The sequence below is a fragment of the Dicentrarchus labrax genome, unplaced genomic scaffold (genome assembly GCF_905237075.1).
Source record: "Dicentrarchus labrax unplaced genomic scaffold, dlabrax2021, whole genome shotgun sequence".
NCBI lineage: Eukaryota > Metazoa > Chordata > Actinopteri > Moronidae > Dicentrarchus > Dicentrarchus labrax.
In genome coordinates, this window is record NW_026136721.1 from 31,715,721 (window position 1) to 31,735,040 (window position 19,320).

Below are 19,320 nucleotides of genomic sequence, written 5' to 3' on the forward strand. Positions count from 1 at the left end.
TCTTTGTTTTCTGAATTTAAAGGGAAACCTTTCCTGTCCCTCATACAAAACACTGTGAGTTAATATACGTATATTAATAAATATTTAATATTTAATATTTATTATATATGAAAGATAACATTATGATATTAATCCCACATGTTGCTGTTGTAGGTTTAACAGACTGGACTTGGCCATGGCTACAGTTTCTCCTGATGTAGTCTCATCCATCATTTACAGCAAATTGGCCTTATCCCAGCACATACCACCAGGTGAGAAGCACAATCTACAAAAATACTATCAACAGTTATATAATAATAATATTATAAAAAATAAATAACTATACAATTAAGTTATTTGCATTTTCTTTTGCTTTTATTAATAGGTTGCATCATATACAGCGGACAGGTAATTCAATTGGTTTGTTTTCCTGGATATTGTCTAATATTGGTTTTATGATAGAAAACTCATAACCTTCTTGATCTTTTCCTCCCCCAAGTGCACAGTTACCATGACAAATGGTAAGTTGTCTCACTGCTTAAAAAAAAAATTAATAAATGATTCACTAATTTAATGTTAGTCATCACCATTAATTATTTAAATTCTATTTTTCACAGAAACAGACATTTGTGTTGGAGTGAACAGGTGAGATTAATGAACTCTCCGGTATCTTACATTGAACTTGTTTAATATTTTGTCAATAAATGTTTAATGTTTTATTTTATTTTGAAACTACAGCACAATGCTGCAGCTCCATCTTGACAGCGGACGGATGAATGGAAGTTTCTGTCATTTTGCTGTTGAGGAATTTGCTTGTGCCTCGGTAAGACACCAAAACATCTCAGATCAACAACTGTCCTCCAACTACTGCTGTGTGAAGCTGTTTCAATGTGATCTTCAGTATGTTTTCTGATGTTCCGTCATTATTCAGCTGTTGTCATTCTGCTCTTTATCACACAGCTGTCATCGTTGAAAGCAATGGATCTGGCAGCGATGTTGGCGTGTGATCGCACCTCCAACTCAAGCAGCTCAAGACCCGTCTGGAAGCTTCTCCTCTCCAAAGCCTCACGTGTGCTGGATGAAACTCTCGACCTTCTAAGCAACAAGGTAGGAATCAGCAACAGTCCTCACTTTACTCTCTCCTGATCAGAACTAGACACTGGATAACTTTTTTCTCTCTTGTAGACTCTGGACCCCAAAAATCCTGTTCTGTCAATGGTTTTGGACGCTATACGAGAAATCCGATTGGATAAATTGAGCGTGGACAGTCTAAATGATCCTGCTTTCATCCAGCTGTGGTTCAACCACCGGCTTCGTCCATTCCTGCCAGCAGTTTCCTCTGACTTCCTTTCATGTCTCACCACAAAGGGATTGAACTGCAGCACCTACCAGCACATGTAAACTCACACATTTACTGTCACCTTCAACCAAACTTATGAAACTTCAATGCAGATCAGATTCTTTGATTCTCATTAACCCTTCATTTTCTTTCTGAACTCAGTTTGCAGATTTTGGGCAGTCTCCAGCCACACATGACGCTCCACAGGCAGATGTCAGTCTACACAGACTTCATCCAGGTTTATCTGACCAGCAACAACACCAAAGGTAGGTCCTTAGATTTCCATAAAGATGGAGAATCAAACTCAGTAAGTTTATTTTGAGTGTAAAATCTCAACTTCTCTCTGTACACTTTCCAAAAAAGTTAACACATTTTCTAGAATTTCTTACTACAGTTAAAGTATAAAAGTAAATATTGCAGTGGCTTGTGAAGCTGTATTACTCATTGTACACCTGAAAACAATGTTGTTGGATGACAAATGGATAGACAAGTTTGCCATTATTTCACTCTTCTTTATCTTTATGGTTTGGTCCAGCCTGTGTGTCAGCCTCCAACGGAAGTGCAGATTGGCTGATGAAGAATCTGGGTCCGTTTTCAAGACTACTGACAGTCAGAGAGCTGATTCATCTCAACCCAGACTTCAACCCTGTAAGATTTTATTTCTGATAACATCAAGAGTTTATAAAACTGGTCAGTGCTGTTATTACCTTATTTTCAGCAGCAGTAAACTTATTGTTGATCCTCTCTTCCATTCAGCTGGAAGCGCTACGACTCCTGACTCCAAAGCAGAGTGCAGAGCTGCTGGTGGTGACTCTTCCTGCTCATCCAGACAAAGACGTTGTCATAAATATGATCTTTGATTACCTGACTGAGTCTCCAAACGAGATGAAATTCACAGAGTTCCTGTCCCACCTCGTCATGTTTGTCCAACAGGTAGAAAGAGAAACCTGATTCCTCTTTATTCAAAATGTACACTTTGTTCTTCTTGTTGAAGGTAATAATCTTTGTTTTCTGTATTTGAAGGGAAACCTTTCCTGTTCATCATACAAAACACTGTGAGTCCATATATAGTTATAAATATTTTAGATATTATATTGATTATGTATGAAACATAAAACTTTGATACTTATCCCACATGTTGCTGTTGTAGGTTTAACAGACTGGACTTGGCCATGGCTACAGCTTCTCCTGATGTAGTGTCATCCATCATGAACAGCATGATGGCCTTATCCCAGCACATACCACCAGGTGAGAAGCACAATCTATAAAAATACTATTAATTATGATATAATATAAAACTAACTACTTTTGTGGAAGACTTTTAGAATAGGTAGCTATAAGGTTAGAAAAATCATCAGAACAATTCAAACCTAAGATGATGTTTGTTCTGTGTCTACACCATTTAATCAAATGGAAATATTTTGGAAGTCTTTTGCATCTTTTCAGACACCTTTACTCAAAATTATGGTTTAATGTGTTGATCTAAGTAAAAGAGACAGGATTTTTTTAAGCAGCTATAATTGATATTTTTATAATAACAAGGCATTAAATGACAATTTGAAAACTGAATGATAAAGTCACTTGTAGTGATGCACCTACAGAGAATTGTCACCCAAAGCTGCTGCTCTTCTCATCTTTTGGAGCTTTCAAGAGAGTTTCAGCTAATTTGTTAGTTGTTCAACCCAAAATTTTATTGCTGTGGTCTACTCTCACCACTGTTATGGTGTTGTTTTTGTCCTTAGCAGGCCGGTGTTTTCTGCGAAAAATCTCTAAAAATCTTCTGTACACTATCTGCTTAGCTCCAACCAGCAGACAGACACACGTAGAGACTAGCTGGTGAACACAGTGAGGCATTTAGCAGCCAAACAGCCAAATATCTACCTCTGGAGTTGGTGAATATTTGGACAGGTGGCCTGATATGTGACTCCAAATGAATGATAATATTGCTCCATAACTGCTGGATGTATAAGTAAGAAAGTGTTTGCTAACAAGTTCACGATAACAACTTAAACGGTGATGATATGTCAGTGTGTCATCTTGTTTCTGTTGTCCTCACGTGGCCAAAGGAATTGGTTATTGCAGGTGTAACAGACACAATATGACCTCCAGTATCAGAGGCTGTAAGAAATAAGTGGATTTTCTACAATCTGTTGCTTAAATACAGCCATTATTCACTTTTAAGAGTAGATTCTGTGCTGTGTGGAACTCTGTTATCTTACCTGAACATGAAGATTTTATTGCTCTGTTATTATGTTGTCATAATGTAAAGTTGTAATTGAAATTAGCATTTTTGAAATGTAATTTCTGAACTAAAGTTATTTGCATTTACTTGTGCTTTATTATAGGTTGCATCATATACAGTGGACAGGTAATTATATGTGATTTTCACATTTGTTTTTCTGAATATTGTCTCATCTTGTTTTTATGACAGAATCATAACGTTTTGTTTTTTTTCTCCCTTAAGTGCACCGTTACTGCGACAAACCGTAAGTTGTCTCACTTGTTTTAAAAAAATGAATTAAAAAAATTATTCAATAATTTAATGTTAATAATGACTATGAAATAATTAATTCTTATTTTTCACAGAAACAGACATTTGTGTTGGAGTGAACAGGTGAGATTTATTAACTCTCTGGTATCTTTGAACTCGTTTAAACAGTTTGTGTTTTAATATTTTGTCAACAAATGTTTGACATTTTATTTTATTTTGAAACTACAGCACAATGCTGCAGCTCCATCTTGACAGCGGACGGATGAATGGAAGTTTCTGTCACTTTGCTGTTGAGGAATTTGCTTGTGCCTCGGTAAGACACCAAAACATCTCAGTCCTCCAACTACTGCTATATGAAACTGTTTCAATGTGATCTTCAGTATGTTTTCTGATGTTCCATCATTATTCAGCTGTTGTCATTCTGCTCTTTATCACACAGCTGTCATCGTTGAAAGCAATGGATCTGGCAGCGATGTTGGCGTGTGATCGCTCCTCCAACTCAAGCAGCTCAAAACCCACCTGGAAGCTTCTCCTCTCCAAAGCCTCACGTGTGCTGGATGAAGCTCTGGATCTTCTAAGCAACAAGGTAGGAATCAGCAACAGTCCTCACTTTACTCTCTCCTGATCAGAACTAGACTCTGGATACCTTTTTTCTCTTTTGTAGACTCTGGACCCCAAAAATCCTGTTCTGTCGATGGTTTTGGACGCTATACGAGAAATCCGATTGGACCAATTGAGCGTGGACAGTCTAAATGATCCTGCTGTCATCCAGCTGTGGTTCAACCATCGGCTTCGTCCATTCCTGCCGGCTGTTTCCCCTGACTTCCTTTCATGTCTCACCACAAAGGGATTGAACTGCAGCACCTACCAGCACATGTAAACTCACACATTTACTGTCACCTTCAACCAAACTTCTTAGATCTCAATGCAGATCATATTCTTTCATTCTTTCTTTCGCCCCTCATTTTCTTTCTGAACTCAGTTTGCAGATTTTGGGCAGTCTTGAGCCACACATGACGCTCCAGAGGCAGATGTTAGTCTACACACACTTCATCCAGGTTTTCCTGACGCGCAACAACACCGCAGGTAGGTTCTCAGATTTGAAGAAGGATGTAGTTTTATATATATATATATATATATATATTATTCCAGTACGTTTTCACACTGCTCCTTTTTTCTTATTTTCATACATGTAGCCATTTGTTAAATGATTTACTAGCTACAAAGAAGCAAGAGAACACAAGCAACATATTGTGCAGGTTATATAGTTGCTTTATAAGTAGCTGAATGAGTATTTCTGTTGGCATTGTATTTTTATTTAGGTATGTCCTAGCGGTGCAAACTGCAAACTATTTTAAGCTGGAGATCTTAGCTGCAGGCTGTTAACTTTCTCTCAGAAAAATAAAAAAAGATATATATAATTATAAATTAATCTGTGGCCGTAAACAAAAGGTCTTTCCAAAGTCATCAAAGTCAGTAAGACACATAATCTAGGCACTTTTAATATTTTTCACAGAAATCCAAAGCAGCACCACTAATGTGCCTTAGATATAAATACTGATGTCACTCATAAACCATAGCATCATTGCTCTGATGTTAGGTATCAATAGAACTATCGTTCTTAGAAAATATTGCAGGTCGCAGGGTTTCTTGTACCGGGATGCATACATAAAGCATACAGTAAAGTTGAATTTGTGTTTTTTTTTTTTGTGATTCAGACGTCAGCTGCAGCTTAAACATTAACAACAGTGGAGAATGGCTGCAGAAGAACTTGGGAGGTTTCTTGGCACTTGCGTCCTTCCAAGACCTGCAGACGCTCTATCCTAAGTTTTCAGCGGTACTTGCCTTGTGTTTCCTCTCATTAGTGTTTTAGTGTGTTTTTGTTTGTGTTATTGTACATTTATTTGTCTGTGTGAACACGCAGATGGAAGCCCTACCACAGCTGACAGTCAGACAGCTGGCAGAGGTGTCCGCCACACCTGGCCAGCTCACCGCTCCTGCCCAGGTTACCATGGTGACTAAACACATCCCCAACCAACACCTCCCTGCCTTCTTTGATGAATACTCACCTGCTATCCTGGTGAGTGTGAAAACACAGATTTTCCAATAATATCTTGTCCTTGATTGTTATCAGGAAGCAATATTTTAGTCAGCGTAAATAACATGAACTTCTCTAAGGTAGAATATATTGAATGACATGGGAAAAGCCTCATATCATCAACAAAACAAAATGTCACACTTTGGTCTGATTACACTCAGAAATATAGAAGAAGGTGCAGTTAAACTGGCAACACCTAACTAAATCCTATGTATAAAACATCGTGTAGCTCTGCGGAAAGATAGAATTCTTAAGTTTAAAGCTTTCTCTGTATGCTTGCTTTTCCTTATTTTGTCCTCTTCTCTCTTTATGCAGGGTCATGAAAACATGTTCCTGCCTGCGGTGAGGTCAGCCATGTTGCAAGTTGTGTTCGATCGTGCAAACCTCTCAGATCACTCAGTGGGGGATTCAGTTGTGCTTCTGTGGCTCCACAACCGACTCTCCCCCCTGCTGGTCAACCTGTCACCGAGCCATGTCGCACCGTTCTTCAACATACTGGCGGGAAGAAACTGCAGCACCAAGCAGCAGGGGTAAGTGTAGCGCGAAGAGGACCGAGCTAATGATTATTTTACTGGAATCTTGGAAATTTTTTTTGTACCTCATTTATAAAGTTGCCTGTATGTGATTCTATACAAATATCAAATGTCAATGAATGTAGCCAGACAGCAGACACAAAAATGTTTTATTTCCTTATTTTTTTTATTTCAGAGTCGAAGGACTGAATTCAACAATCTCCTCGTTCAGTGAAGTTACACAGCAAGAAATCTACAATCACATCATTCAGACTCTCAGAGGTAAGGAAAACACACTAATTGTAAAGTACCATTTATATCCCTCTGATATACAGTAGTGCTCTGTGTTTCTTTACCTTGAAGTTATAAAAATTAGGCTAAGGCTCAAGTTTTTGTTCATAAAATGTTCAGTAATAAACTCTTTTTTCAATGGTCGTTTACAGCAGGGAAATTATATAATGTTTGAAACCAGACCTACAGCCTTAATTTTGACTCTGCAGAGCCAAGTTTTGACAGCCGATTTCTTTCATTCTCCCTCACTCTAGGACCAATACCTCTCCAGTGCTACGGTGACAACTACAACCAAAGTTTCTACAGTTTCTTGGAGCGCTCATTCATGGGATTCCAGTTCCCCAACCTGACCACCTTCCTGTCCCTCATGCCTGTCAACAGGATGCATCAGGTTTGTGTGCTTAAGTAAAACAGAGGATTCAAAGAAAGTTAAGGAGGGTTAGTTTTTAGTACTCGAGTTGACGGTGTGTGAAGTGTGAAGATGACATATTTAATGTTGGTTGTTCTTCTAGCTGGTGAACTCCATGCCTCCATCAGCTCTTGGGGATTTTCTCCGTCGCCCTGATGTTGTCGACAACAATGCAGAGCTCTGTGTGATCTACGACAACTACATGCAGACACCGTTGTTCCTGGAGACTGTATGTCCCACACACGCAAACACAAAAAAAAAAAAAAAAAATGTACAAACACATATTGAAGATATAATAACTTTACTGTGTATTTTCACTACAGGAGTCTCTCCCGGCTGTGGTGCGGCGGCCCACACTGCCTTGCGTCTGGCCCACGGCTCTCAGCAGCTCTAAGAGGTCAGAGGTCAACGCTTGGTTTGACCGACGCCTCCAAAACTACTTGGCCTTCCTCACTAAGAGTCTGATCAGCCCCAATAGCACAAACACTACCTCCTGCCTGGCCTTCCAAAAGCTGTATGTATGGTTCTCACAGCATATAGGTGTTTTTTGTATATTGTGTCATTTTTGGGAGTTTTTCAAATCGTGTGTTTTGGTTTCGTTTTGTTTTACAGCGTTTCAGTTCTTGGTGAATACAACTACACTGATGCAGACTTTACATTGCAAGATGTGTTCAACACCATCAAAGCCTACCTCACCTCAGGTCAGTCCTCAGAATAACACAGACCTACAGTAGTGTAGTCTTTAACAGCGTTTGCAACTAAGCGAAGTTCTTTCTAGATTTAGCAACTTTTAGGAACCCTTTAGTTACGAATCTAGCGAGGTTTTGGGCAGACCTTAACTCTCCTCTCGCCAGTTTTCCAATCAGCAGCCAGATAGAAACTTGAATGAGCTGTGAATGTGCTTACCTGGCAGCCAACCACGATCCCCATTGTTTGTTGAGGAACTCCTTTGTTTTTTTTGAATATTTAAATTGAAATATTTTTTTGTTTATTGTCAGTCCGTACGACAACCTTCATAAAAGGTTTTTGAAATCAGAAGTAGATTCAGACACATAATGATGATAGTAACTTAAAAAATGACTATAGCTAATGACAAAGCGAGAGTCGGGTATATAATTAGTTGCGTGATGATGTCAGGAATATGCATCATCTAGCGACATTTCAAGCAGGCTCTAGTTACTTTGCACTGATCTTTAAAGCAAGTCAGTGTATCGTATCTGTGACAAGTGTGGGAAAAATGCTGAAACACAGTATAACTGTAGCACGCATAGAAAAAGGTAATAAAATGAGCAAACAGACTCAACTATGTCAATTACAACTGCAATATCTATCTAAAGTTAACAAATATTACCTAACATTAGCACTGCTAGTAATACCAGAGGGCTGTATCAACCAATTCTCTGAGTGTGTTTAATTCACACTAGTGTATTTTGTTAAATTTATTGATTTCAACTTAGAGAATTTTTTTTTTTTTTTAAACACAATGAAGTCACATTTTAAAGGAGCTAGTAGCATTATGTTACATGTTAAACATAATAACAGTGTCACATAAACAGCTTTATGTATATAATAGTTACCCCAAATAAGGCCACGTGTGAAATGACGCTTTCATTAGCTTTTCAGCTCTCAGCTCTTTTTGATGATTTGTTCCCATCTTTCTTTCATCCTTTATCCCTCTGGTTTCCCTCAGTAACATCCTCCATGTTCATATTTGTAATTTCTTGTAGTACCAACTTTGCCAAGGTGTTACAATGACAAGGACCCAGAACTAAACTCTACAGCCTGGTTTGCTGAGTACATCGGCCCTTTCATGCCTTTCCTGACTCTGGAGGAATTTCAGTCATTAGGATCTGCACAGGTACTGAACCTAATGTGGGAAATCTTAAATAAACAGCTCAGCTTTGTTTACTGAGATTGCAATTGAGAAATAAATAGTCAAAGATTTCAGTGTTTATACCCCCTCTCTCCTCTCTGTAGGATATCCAGGTGTTCACAGTGAACCCTCTGAACATTGCCCTCCTCAACCACTCCGCCTTACCTCCCAACCTCACCAACTACTACACAGAGCTTGTTTATCTACAGGACAGCAACTTCAACCCCCTATTGTGAGTCATTTCTGTTTAACCTTTCAGCCACAAGCACACAAATACACATGTGAACAATACTATACTATTAAGGTGTAAACCGATTCTTTTGTCTATGTGCAGTCTTCCTCTGTTGTGTCGGTGTGTCGTTCCTGGTCCAGCATTCAGCCAGCTAACTTCAGAAGAAAGTATAATAGTTCTGCACAACCTGACCACTCTCTGCACAGACCTGGACCCACAGGTAATAAAAACACATGCAAAAACAGAACAGAACAATTTTAATAACAATAATAATACATTATATTTTAGAGTGATCACTGGTGGGAACCCAATGAGGGATCGTGTCTCGGTAGAAACTTTTCCTGGTTATAGCATGAACTTCAGCACGTTACACCCTCGTAGTGAACCTCCTCAGTGTTGAAACTAAATGTTTTGGTATCTCTGGGTACATAATTGTCAGGTCTGAATGGTAGGGGTACAAAAATGGATGTTGAATAAGAGATTACGTTGCCTCAAGAAGCCTTTGTACACAAATATTCCTCTATTTTACGCAAAAATATAACTGCAACTGACGAATCATTCACTTTTTCCTCTGTAGATTTCTGCAGCTTTGGCGGGTAACCTTGGCGACGGCATTGATGCCACGGCCATTTCTGCCCTCGGCAACGAAAGCATCGGCATGTCCACTGGTCAGATCACGATGATAAAGCCTCAGGACCTACTTTTTTCCCTCAGCACCCTCAGCAGTGTGGTGGGCTGGAACGCAGGTCAGGCCAAGACCATTGTCCTGTCTCTGATGTCTTCGGGGTTGTTCCAGGTAGCTGCTGTCTGTCAGTCTGTGTGTCACTGTATTGAACTTAGATTTGATTTGAGATGCTATGGCTGTGTGAGCATAGCATTCAGAATGGAGCTGTCTCACATTTGTGCTGCTTTTATCCTTTCCCATCCCACCAGGTCAACAGTGCGTTGTCGTTGTTCCAGCTGGGCTCTCTTGTTGTGGGTATACCCTCGACAACGTTCAACAGCATCAGCGGCTCTCAGCTGATTTCTGCATCCAAAGATCCTTCATTTCTGGGACACTTGATGACTGCTCCACAGATCGTCCAGCAGACCTTTGTTACTCAGGTATAACAGCTTAATTTCTGTTACAGTACTTGTATGATAAATTAAAGAAAATTAGTGTAATGAATGTTATTTATACCGTACAACATGCAACATCTTTACATCCTTGCATGGATAAGGGAAAAACTCCCCCAAAAGACTTTACAAAACGCAATACAGCAGATATCATATATACAGATAAACAAATACAAATAAACAATAGTAAAATTACAATATGGAGGAACAGAATGACAATATTAGGTCATTAAAGTGCAAACCTGAATAACAAATATTGATTGGAGACTCATAGACTTTGTAAAATGTAAAACCTGCCAAGATATACAGTTAATTTTGGGGCACTTGGATCACTTCAGTCTTCCACTTATGAAGTAAGTTAGTTAGGAGCTTAACTGTCCACATGGTAGAAAATTGTGTTCAACTTCATCACATAGCATTAAAAAGTGATAAATTGTAAATGTAACCTTCAAAACAGTTTTTTGTGAAAAGATAAAGACTGCAGCTGTTTGCGAGATCCCCGAACCAGAATGCTTAGAACCAACTATCATGTGATGTTTAAAGTCCAAACATTACTTGTTTTGTCCCAGTTGAATGCTAACTGATTAAGACCACATGCAAAAACTTGTTTGTCTAATTTGTGTGAAGATGGAGAATTTAAACACGCCCTGAAAATCTCCTCCATCAGTTTAACCTCTCAACTTGCTGCAGTGATATAGAGATTATCGTCAACATCACTGTTGGTTGTGGTTGCAGGAGTAAAACACATGCTAGGTGTGATCAGACTTTTAACGTACTTCCCACCTCCTCACTCAGATCATATCCATGAACAGCAGCAGTGAGATGATCATAGAGAACGTTCCAGATGATTTGGCCACTGAGATCCCTCGCGTTCTCCTGGCGGGCTTCTCAAAGACCTTCAGCGTCATCAACAGACTCAACAAGAAGAAATGGAAACGGCAGCAGGTAGGGGGACGCAACACTGAAACCCACACTTTTGTCCTGAACACACCTACTGGACAGTATGTCGTTACACACTTTGTGTTTCTTTTTAGGCTGAGTTGTTCTTCGATGTAATAGCAGTGGACACTGCGACCGAAACTCTGGGAAGTCCAAACAAGTGAGTTTTGAAGAAGTTTTCAATAAAGCAATTTTACACAAAATACCCGATCAGTAAAATGTCCTGCAGGTGGGTTGCAATATGTACAAAGGATAAAGTAAGTGTGTGTGTGTGTGTAGTTTGTCATCCTCAGTGCTGCAGGGGTTCACATGTACCGGAGTGAGGACCATTAAAAAGGTGCAGATCAAGAAGCTGATCAAAGCCTGCCGGAGGACAGGCAGGAACAAGGTCAAACTGGTGGAGACTCAGGTGAGAGAGCGGCCGAGTGTTTGTGTGCGAAGGTCATCACTGCATTTCTTAACAAAGTCACTAAAATGCAGTTGAAACTAGATGTTATATAAGTTATACTTAATGTGGCCTAGACACATTTATACAATTAGAGATTGTAAAAATCGCTTTAGGCCTACAATGATGATAAATTAAAAAGTTAAAAAGCATTATTAATTTCCATATAAGCCACAGGAGCCGCCCGAGAGGGGCTCAAGAGCTGCATTAGTGGAACAAGAAAGGATATTTATACAGAATCGATAACAGTTTTTGCTCTTCTCACCAACAGTTGACCTGCATGTACAACTACATTAAAGTGGACTCAGAGGCCACCAGCTTCAACCTCTATCCTCCTGATATGCTGCTGTACTATGAGTGAGTTTAGAATGATTTTTGTTGGACAAAAGTTAAAAAATGTTTTTGTTTTAAAAACGTAACTGTCAGAACGGTTTGTGTTAGTTACTGTCTCTCTGTCTCTCCACAGTTACTCCCTGGTGCCACAGGCCAGCTGCAGGTCCTATTTTGAACAGCTGACGGATGCAGACTTCTCAGTATTCTCCTTCGCCCTCAGTTACAAGCTGTCTGCTCTGTTTGCTAATGCCAGAAGCTGCCTGGTGAGCCCCCAACAGCAAACCAGAAATACATCTCAAATACTGTACTCAAGTACCCTGTTGAACTAAACTGATGAATTTTGAATCTTAATATATGTCCACGTACAAATAAAAGTACAGTGGGGATTATTTGATTGACTTTTATTGTCTGTTTCAACATCTAGTTCTACTTTATGAGCTCCAATCTGATCTTTTATTTAACATAGGGACCTGAAATTGTCATAGATTATACTCTATTATTACTCTATTAATATTAAAAATAAATGTTAGTGTGTACAGCACTGTGTCAAAACACAACTTTGTTTCAGATGTTTAGTACTTCGGTTTTTTAAATATTCAAATCTATACATTGGTTTCTGTTCTTTCTTTCTTTCTAAGGGTATAACAAGCACAAGTTTGACTGAGGACAATATATCAGTGTTGGGAAACATGTGCTGCACTCTGGATGCGTCCTACATCGAGAACTCTGATCCATCTATCTTGGAAAAACTCAAGAACTGCCCATCCCTCACCATCAATCAGGTCGCCGCTGTTGAAACTCTGCTGCTAAGCGGGAAAACACCGTACGGGTGCGTCAACAGCAGGAATATATCTATTATCAGTTATATAAATCCTCTTATATGCATGTCCTTGCAGTATAAGCAGATTTATTTCTTACCAGCAGCCTTTGGAGTAATTTCCTCTGTTAAAGGCACACTATGCAAGATTTTTACCTTAGTATAACAGCTTCTAAGTCATTTCGACGGTAAACGAACTCGTAGTATAGCGAATCATCCCAATAGCAAAGCTGGAGAGGGACGCCGCTGGCAGAACCAGCAATGCAAGTCTGAAAGGTGGCGCCCCGCCAAATCTCGTGAGAATCACAAATTGCTTTACGGCGCGACGTCACATACATCAGCGACATAAGAAGCAGCCTCAATGGAAGACACTAACAGGCATTCACTCAGACGTTACCTGGTCAGTAGACATCTTCGGACTCTATCTTTGCCTGTTCGATGTCCGACGCTTCCATCCTACTGAACATGTACCGGTATACAGGGGGGAGGGGATCAGGCCAGGAGTGCAGAGACGCAGAGTCGTATATAGACACGGCTCTGGTGAATGGTATTTACGACAGTTAACGTTAAATACAAGTACTCCGCAGCGACTCTAGGGGTAGCTGTTTGACAAAACCGGAAAACTGCATAGTATGCCTTTAAAATATGGGTTTTTTGTTTAAATCTCAGTTTAATAAACTCTTTTTTACTATGTTTTCAATAACCAGAACTCCATCAACGTGGAATGAACAGACTCTGAGGGACCTCGGGACATTACCGCTGTATCTGAGTTCAACCTTCTATGACAACTTCGACAAAGTGAGTCACACATGAATACGTCTGGCGTTGGTTTGAGGTTGGTGATGTTTTTTTTGTTTGTTTTTTTTTAACGTCTGTGTGTTCTTTTTTCCTGTGAGCAGAAAACAAAGCGGCGTTTTTTGAGGTACTTCATGAGAGTTCTTAGGCGCACTGGAGTGAGCAAAGAAATGAGGAAGAGGATGAGGAGAGAAATAAGAAAATCCATTAGGAATAAGTCAAAGCGGTCTATAGGTGAGTCTCCCTCTGTTATCTGCTCTGCTCTTCTCTATGATTCTTCTCTATGATTATCTATAATTTATTTAACGTTTTAACTGTGTTTTCTTTTACTGTGTTTTAGAAAACGAGTGCACTGTAGGAATGATCAGCCAGGTGACCATCAGCGATGAGACGTTCCCCTTTGACTATGACGACATAACCCAGTTCAACTGCTGCCTCAGTGCCACCACTGTCAAAGACAACTTGGATGCAATCACTGGGAAGGTGGACGATGAGGAATACCTCACCATTGTTCTCAGCAAACTGAAAGAGGTAGGTGGCAGTGAAAATAACTTTTTAAACTGAGAAATAAAAGTTCAGGCTTGTCGGCAGTGGTGCTGGATTAATCACTATATTGATACAGCAGAAGAACAAATGTTGACTACCGTCCTTTACAGAGAGATGTTACAGTCGTGGCCTAGACCAAGAGTTTGTTTGTTAAATCCCCAGACAGGTAAAGATAAATCTGTGTGGAAAATAGCACGTTGCTCCGTTGTTCCTTCATTTCCACCACTGAGTGGAGTTGTAACATCAAAAAACATTGATTTATATCGTCATCTTTACTTGTTGTGGAAATATAGACAAACACTGCTGTTATGAGGTAAAATAATTTTCCGGAAGAATTCAGTAATACATTTCAAAAATCATATTTTAGTTTCTTTTTGTGAGTTGATATAAATGTAACTGATTGATGTGTTAATGGGTATATATGATATCACCCCATAGCTCTCATATGACATCTGAATTAAATTGAAATCCTATCATGGCAGACTCTGTGATATCTGTAATAAGTTGAACGACTAATCAGTATACATTTGGTAGTTAAAAAAGCTTAAGATATAGTCCGGGCAGAAAAAGATGAAATCTGTGTCTAAGATGATATAAGTGGATTATAGAATAAATACAGTACCGACATAACACATATTAACACATAATGATTGCATAATAAAGAAGGCCTTTGGGAATCTGACAATGTTTTTGAATGTTACACATTAACAAAATCACATTTAAAAATCAATATACAAAAATCTTCTCTCCATTTTCATTTTCTGTGTCTTTTAACAAATTGTCTCTTTTCCTCACATATGTAAAGGCTTATTCTGCCAGCTCTACCATCCCAGAAAGTCAGGTTCAGGTCTTAGGCCCGGCGTCCCGTGTGGCCACGATTGATGACATCAACACGTGGGCCATCACTGAGATCGACACACTCTCCTCTTTGATGGACTCGTCCAACGGGGAGTGGGACCCGAGCCTGGTGAGCAAACAAGTAAATAAATGAAGTGTGTTGTGTTTGTGTGCATATACACTTGTCTCATGAATGAATGTTTCCTTTGGTCCAGGCTAAAGCCATCATCTCTAAGTATCTGAGTAAGGAAGGCAACAAACTGGGCAGTGCTGAGCTCAACGTCATCGGAGGCACCAACCTGTGCTCCCTGGACGTTAATGTTTTGAAGAACATTTCCCAAGAAAGCCTCAAGTAAGAAGTCAGGGTCGTATGTGTGTTTGGAGGAATGTTACGCTAGTATCATGACATCTCAGTCCAAGCTAAGTTTACTTGTTGTTGCCTGTGAAACCACAAGTTTACAGTTCATACCTGGAAGGCTTCAAAGTGAAGGTTAAATCAGCAAATAAAAAAAGATTTAAATGCTAATTCCTTAATTTATATCAATTTGGCTAATACATTTTTTCATTCATTTTGCATTCATAATAATGACAGTATAATAAAAAATAAGGAATTCTATGAAAATTGCAGTATTTTTAATGCATTAATGCACTGACCCTTGCTCAAAATCACATTTGATTTCATTGGTAGATAACATATTTACATCTTTACTAAAACGAGCACGTAACTTCCTTATCTTTGATTTAAGTGTGATTTTATCATCTTTAGGAGAATATTCACTGCAAATTTAAATGTTGTTTGAACTGAAAATATGTAGAGGAGTTTTTTTTCAACCCTGAAGTTTGTCTAAAGGTCATGTTGTGAGTGTAGGACAGCCTGTTTGTAGCCAAAACCTTGTTTTTTTTGTACAAAGTACTAATTGAAGGCAACTCATGTGAGTTCATCCGCATTTTGCTAATCTGGAGTTTGGCAGCTGTACAGTCACAGGACAATGTGTACCGTAGAGAGAGTGTGTACCTTAAAAGAGAAAATAGTTGCATATTAGTAAATAAAGTTAAAGTTAGTTGTATTAAGCTCATACTAAAACCTACTACTTCAAGATGTTGCAGTTTTGGGAAAAAGATTTATATGAACCAAATTGCCAGAAAGCAGATATTTTCTTTTAAGGGTAGTACAGAATTTATTAAAAGACAGAATCATCATAAAATTGACCCCTTTATAGTTTTTAAAACAATAAAGATTTTCAAAAAGTGAACTTTTTACTTCTCTTTTAGAGAATACAATAGAAAATCACCCACAATCAGAGCTTCCTTAAACACAACATTTCAACCCATTGCAGGTCTTCTTCAGGCAGGCTAAATGTAATCTGGATGATCTGACACTCATGGATGTAATTAAATCATTACGATGTTACTAAAAGTTTAATAACAGTTTCAGGGAACTCTTGATTCCAGTGTGTGGGTACTTGATTATTGTATCCTATTGATTTTCTTGGTATTTCTTCCCACTGAGGGTTTTTTTTCTGCATGTGCACATGGTTATTCCTGCCTTTTTCTCGTCTCATACTCGGTTTGTTTGTATCTCCTGCAGAAACGCCGACGCACTGACCCTGTCCAACTGCACCACGGAGCAAAAGAAAGAACTGTTCACCATCGCCGTACAAGCCTTTGCCACAAGCACACGCTCTCAAACTGTTCCTGCTACCACCTACCAGCTCATTCAACCTTACCTTGGTAGGCACACAGACACACACACACACACACACACACACACACACACACACACACACACATCCATACTGCATGCTGAAGAATTTAATTTGAACGCCAACAGTTGACCGTGATCTCACTTTTAATTATTTTCCTGGCCTGCAGGGGGCGCACGTTTGGCCTATGTCCAAAATTTGGCGGCCTCCAATATCAGCATGGATATGCCAGCCTTCACCAGCCTGAATGAGAGCGTCGTACTGGTCAGTAAATTAAATCCCCCATCACTTACATTGGAAGCATGTTATGAAGAGATTGTTTAATGGCCAGGAGGAAGAGAATGTGAACCTCTCCTTTAAATAAGTGTGTTTATTTTCACAAGAATAATACAATTTATCTTCTCCGCTCTCCCTAGAACCTGTCTGTCACTGAAGTTCAAGGTCTTCTTGGCACCAACCTGGCAGATTTGAAGTCCTATGAAAACCAAACGCTGGTACAGAGCTGGATCCGCTCGCAGCGTCAGTCAGAGCTTGAGACGCTGGGAGTGGGGCTCGTGGGAGGCAGGGCGGACCCCACCACCACCAACCCTCCTGCTACTACAACCTCATCATCGACAACTACTGCTGGGTCTGGATCCAGCAGCTCCACAACAGCATCAGGATCTTCCACCACCACGGGTGAGTACTGAAAAAGTTTAATATTCAGGAAACAATGTACTGTTGAATGTGTGAATATGGAATATAATAAGGTTAGGCAGCTGCACTGTAGTTATAATATTTAAAGTTATAATATGTCATTTCTGTCACTAGGGCTTCTCTTACATTCAAAGTTTGATGATGTTGTGTAAAGTGGTGTGGGATCGTGGGAGTTGTTGTCTTTGTCGTCTTTGCAGTCAGCTTTTCCCTGTTAGGATTCCTTCTGTTCAGAAGGTTTTTTACTGTTTGGCAGACAAAGGAGGTCCTGGAGGGGTTGCTATCCGAGCTGCTGCTGCTGAATTAAGATCCAGATGTCCGATCACTATAATCCTTCATCTGGTTAAAATATATTGTTAAAAAAACAACCAATATCTATAAAGTGTATCATAAAAATGTGCCTCAAAACTGGATAAAAAATCTGTTTCTGGCAGCCACAATGCTGACACAAAGGAATTATCTCACTGACAGGAAACTGGTTAAACGCAGCGTTACCTGAAAAAATTTGTTGCACAAATCAACAAAATATGTAACATAGGTCTTGTGTTTATAGACATTTTAATGTGGAAATGTTACATATTATAACTTTGAATGAGAGAAGAGATGTGAGGTATTTTATTGTCACTTAAGAAGTCCATTTAGTTTGTGATGCAGAGATAAATGATAAAGAACTTCCTTTATAATTTGGAACAACAACGACACTAACTGCTGATCTCAGTTAACACTTGATCAATATATTGTATATAATTGTAAATCTAGTGAAGAATATATTCAGTGTTATTGATCTCTAAAGTGAGTTTGTTCTGTGTCTGTTTCAGGTAACAGCGGTGGCCGCATCCGAGCAGACGCTGGCTTCTCTTTCCTTGCTCTCCTCGCGCTCCTCGTCGCTTCTCAGCACATTCTAGTATGAAGAAACAAATAGCTAATTATTATAACGGATGAAGATATATATTATATACATATATATATATATATATATATAGATTGAAGGAAATACTGTAAAAGAGCTGATGCTGACAGCCACAGTTACCTCAAACCATAAGTGACTTCAAATTGTATTTGCTACAAGCTGAACTTTTAAGATACGATATGTAATGTGCAATAAGAATGTAGTAGATGTGAATAATGTGTTCTTTATTATTTCATCCTCTAAAACCACACTATTGGCTCTTATATTTACTTGTTTTACTTATCCACTTGTTGCAATTGTTAAAATGAAGGGTTAACAGAATAATGAAGGTGAGAGTTTCTGCTGTATTTGTGTTGATGTAATCATGTGTATCCACTGTGAGACTTCACTTCCTTTAGGCAGGCTCACCCTGAAAATGCCCAAAGATGTATGAGATTATAAAAAATCTAATAAATGCGCATTGTATGTAGCTGCACAATCATCAAAGCTCATCTTCTGCTTTTATTTGAAGGGAATAAGTTGTCACAGAGGGTCACATCACATCACCTGTACAGTAAAACCAACAACAAACTTAGCCACAACATCAAATATGTGTGTTATGATTAAAGTAAGTCTGAGCTGTACCATCATATTTCCAGTCTAACTTTGTAAAGTCCTTCAAGCAGCCAGTAACTGAATATGAGCAGATGCGTAACAGCGTCAGAGGCAACCTTTATTAGTGTCAGATTCAGTATAATTGCATTTTCTGAATTCAACAGTGGTTCATTCAGAGGGGAAACTGCTGATGTGTTGGAAGTTTAACCCTGAGCAGGACACCACATTAGTTAGGGCTGCAACCAGAGGAGAGGACTCGAGTCACTTACAACTCGACTTGGACTTGTACTACAATAATACCTAAAAGCCTTAAGATTAAAATGTATGTGACATTTATTATTTATATCATTTAGACATAAAACATGGCA

At 39.0% G+C, this 19,320-nt stretch overlaps 1 protein-coding gene across 50 annotated transcripts in view; it reads left to right on the top strand.

Moving 5' to 3' along the window:
* The window catches only part of mslnb (mesothelin b), a 50,637-nt gene extending 31,793 nt beyond the window's left edge, over positions 1-18,844 (top strand). For 34 of the 50 annotated variants that reach the window (XM_051386510.1, XM_051386533.1, XM_051386538.1 and 31 more), the window contains 48 exons: positions 23-54; positions 154-251; positions 365-387; positions 479-500; positions 597-624; positions 718-802; positions 940-1,086; positions 1,165-1,376; positions 1,481-1,584; positions 1,854-1,966; positions 2,075-2,251; positions 2,342-2,373; positions 2,469-2,566; positions 3,664-3,686; positions 3,783-3,804; positions 3,905-3,932; positions 4,038-4,122; positions 4,249-4,395; positions 4,474-4,685; positions 4,792-4,895; positions 5,528-5,646; positions 5,734-5,889; positions 6,223-6,437; positions 6,616-6,701; positions 6,965-7,101; positions 7,223-7,348; positions 7,443-7,633; positions 7,732-7,820; positions 8,847-8,977; positions 9,097-9,224; positions 9,327-9,444; positions 9,802-10,020; positions 10,158-10,328; positions 11,136-11,285; positions 11,375-11,439; positions 11,559-11,688; positions 11,996-12,081; positions 12,191-12,320; positions 12,696-12,886; positions 13,582-13,672; positions 13,774-13,903; positions 14,010-14,200; positions 15,021-15,182; positions 15,268-15,404; positions 16,641-16,783; positions 16,925-17,019; positions 17,172-17,433; positions 18,267-18,844. In XM_051386510.1, the coding sequence (XP_051242470.1) occupies positions 23-54; positions 154-251; positions 365-387; positions 479-500; positions 597-624; positions 718-802; positions 940-1,086; positions 1,165-1,376; positions 1,481-1,584; positions 1,854-1,966; positions 2,075-2,251; positions 2,342-2,373; positions 2,469-2,566; positions 3,664-3,686; positions 3,783-3,804; positions 3,905-3,932; positions 4,038-4,122; positions 4,249-4,395; positions 4,474-4,685; positions 4,792-4,895; positions 5,528-5,646; positions 5,734-5,889; positions 6,223-6,437; positions 6,616-6,701; positions 6,965-7,101; positions 7,223-7,348; positions 7,443-7,633; positions 7,732-7,820; positions 8,847-8,977; positions 9,097-9,224; positions 9,327-9,444; positions 9,802-10,020; positions 10,158-10,328; positions 11,136-11,285; positions 11,375-11,439; positions 11,559-11,688; positions 11,996-12,081; positions 12,191-12,320; positions 12,696-12,886; positions 13,582-13,672; positions 13,774-13,903; positions 14,010-14,200; positions 15,021-15,182; positions 15,268-15,404; positions 16,641-16,783; positions 16,925-17,019; positions 17,172-17,433; positions 18,267-18,358 (5,733 nt within the window). In that variant the 3' untranslated portion in view covers positions 18,359-18,844. The remainder of the gene's footprint in view (positions 1-22; positions 55-153; positions 252-364; positions 388-478; positions 501-596; positions 625-717; positions 803-939; positions 1,087-1,164; positions 1,377-1,480; positions 1,585-1,853; positions 1,967-2,074; positions 2,252-2,341; positions 2,374-2,468; positions 2,567-3,663; positions 3,687-3,782; positions 3,805-3,904; positions 3,933-4,037; positions 4,123-4,248; positions 4,396-4,473; positions 4,686-4,791; positions 4,896-5,527; positions 5,647-5,733; positions 5,890-6,222; positions 6,438-6,615; positions 6,702-6,964; positions 7,102-7,222; positions 7,349-7,442; positions 7,634-7,731; positions 7,821-8,846; positions 8,978-9,096; positions 9,225-9,326; positions 9,445-9,801; positions 10,021-10,157; positions 10,329-11,135; positions 11,286-11,374; positions 11,440-11,558; positions 11,689-11,995; positions 12,082-12,190; positions 12,321-12,695; positions 12,887-13,581; positions 13,673-13,773; positions 13,904-14,009; positions 14,201-15,020; positions 15,183-15,267; positions 15,405-16,640; positions 16,784-16,924; positions 17,020-17,171; positions 17,434-18,266) is intronic. The other 16 variants (XM_051386513.1, XM_051386530.1, XM_051386531.1 and 13 more) reach the window with 16 other exon arrangements.
* The last annotated feature ends 476 nt before the right edge of the window (positions 18,845-19,320 follow it).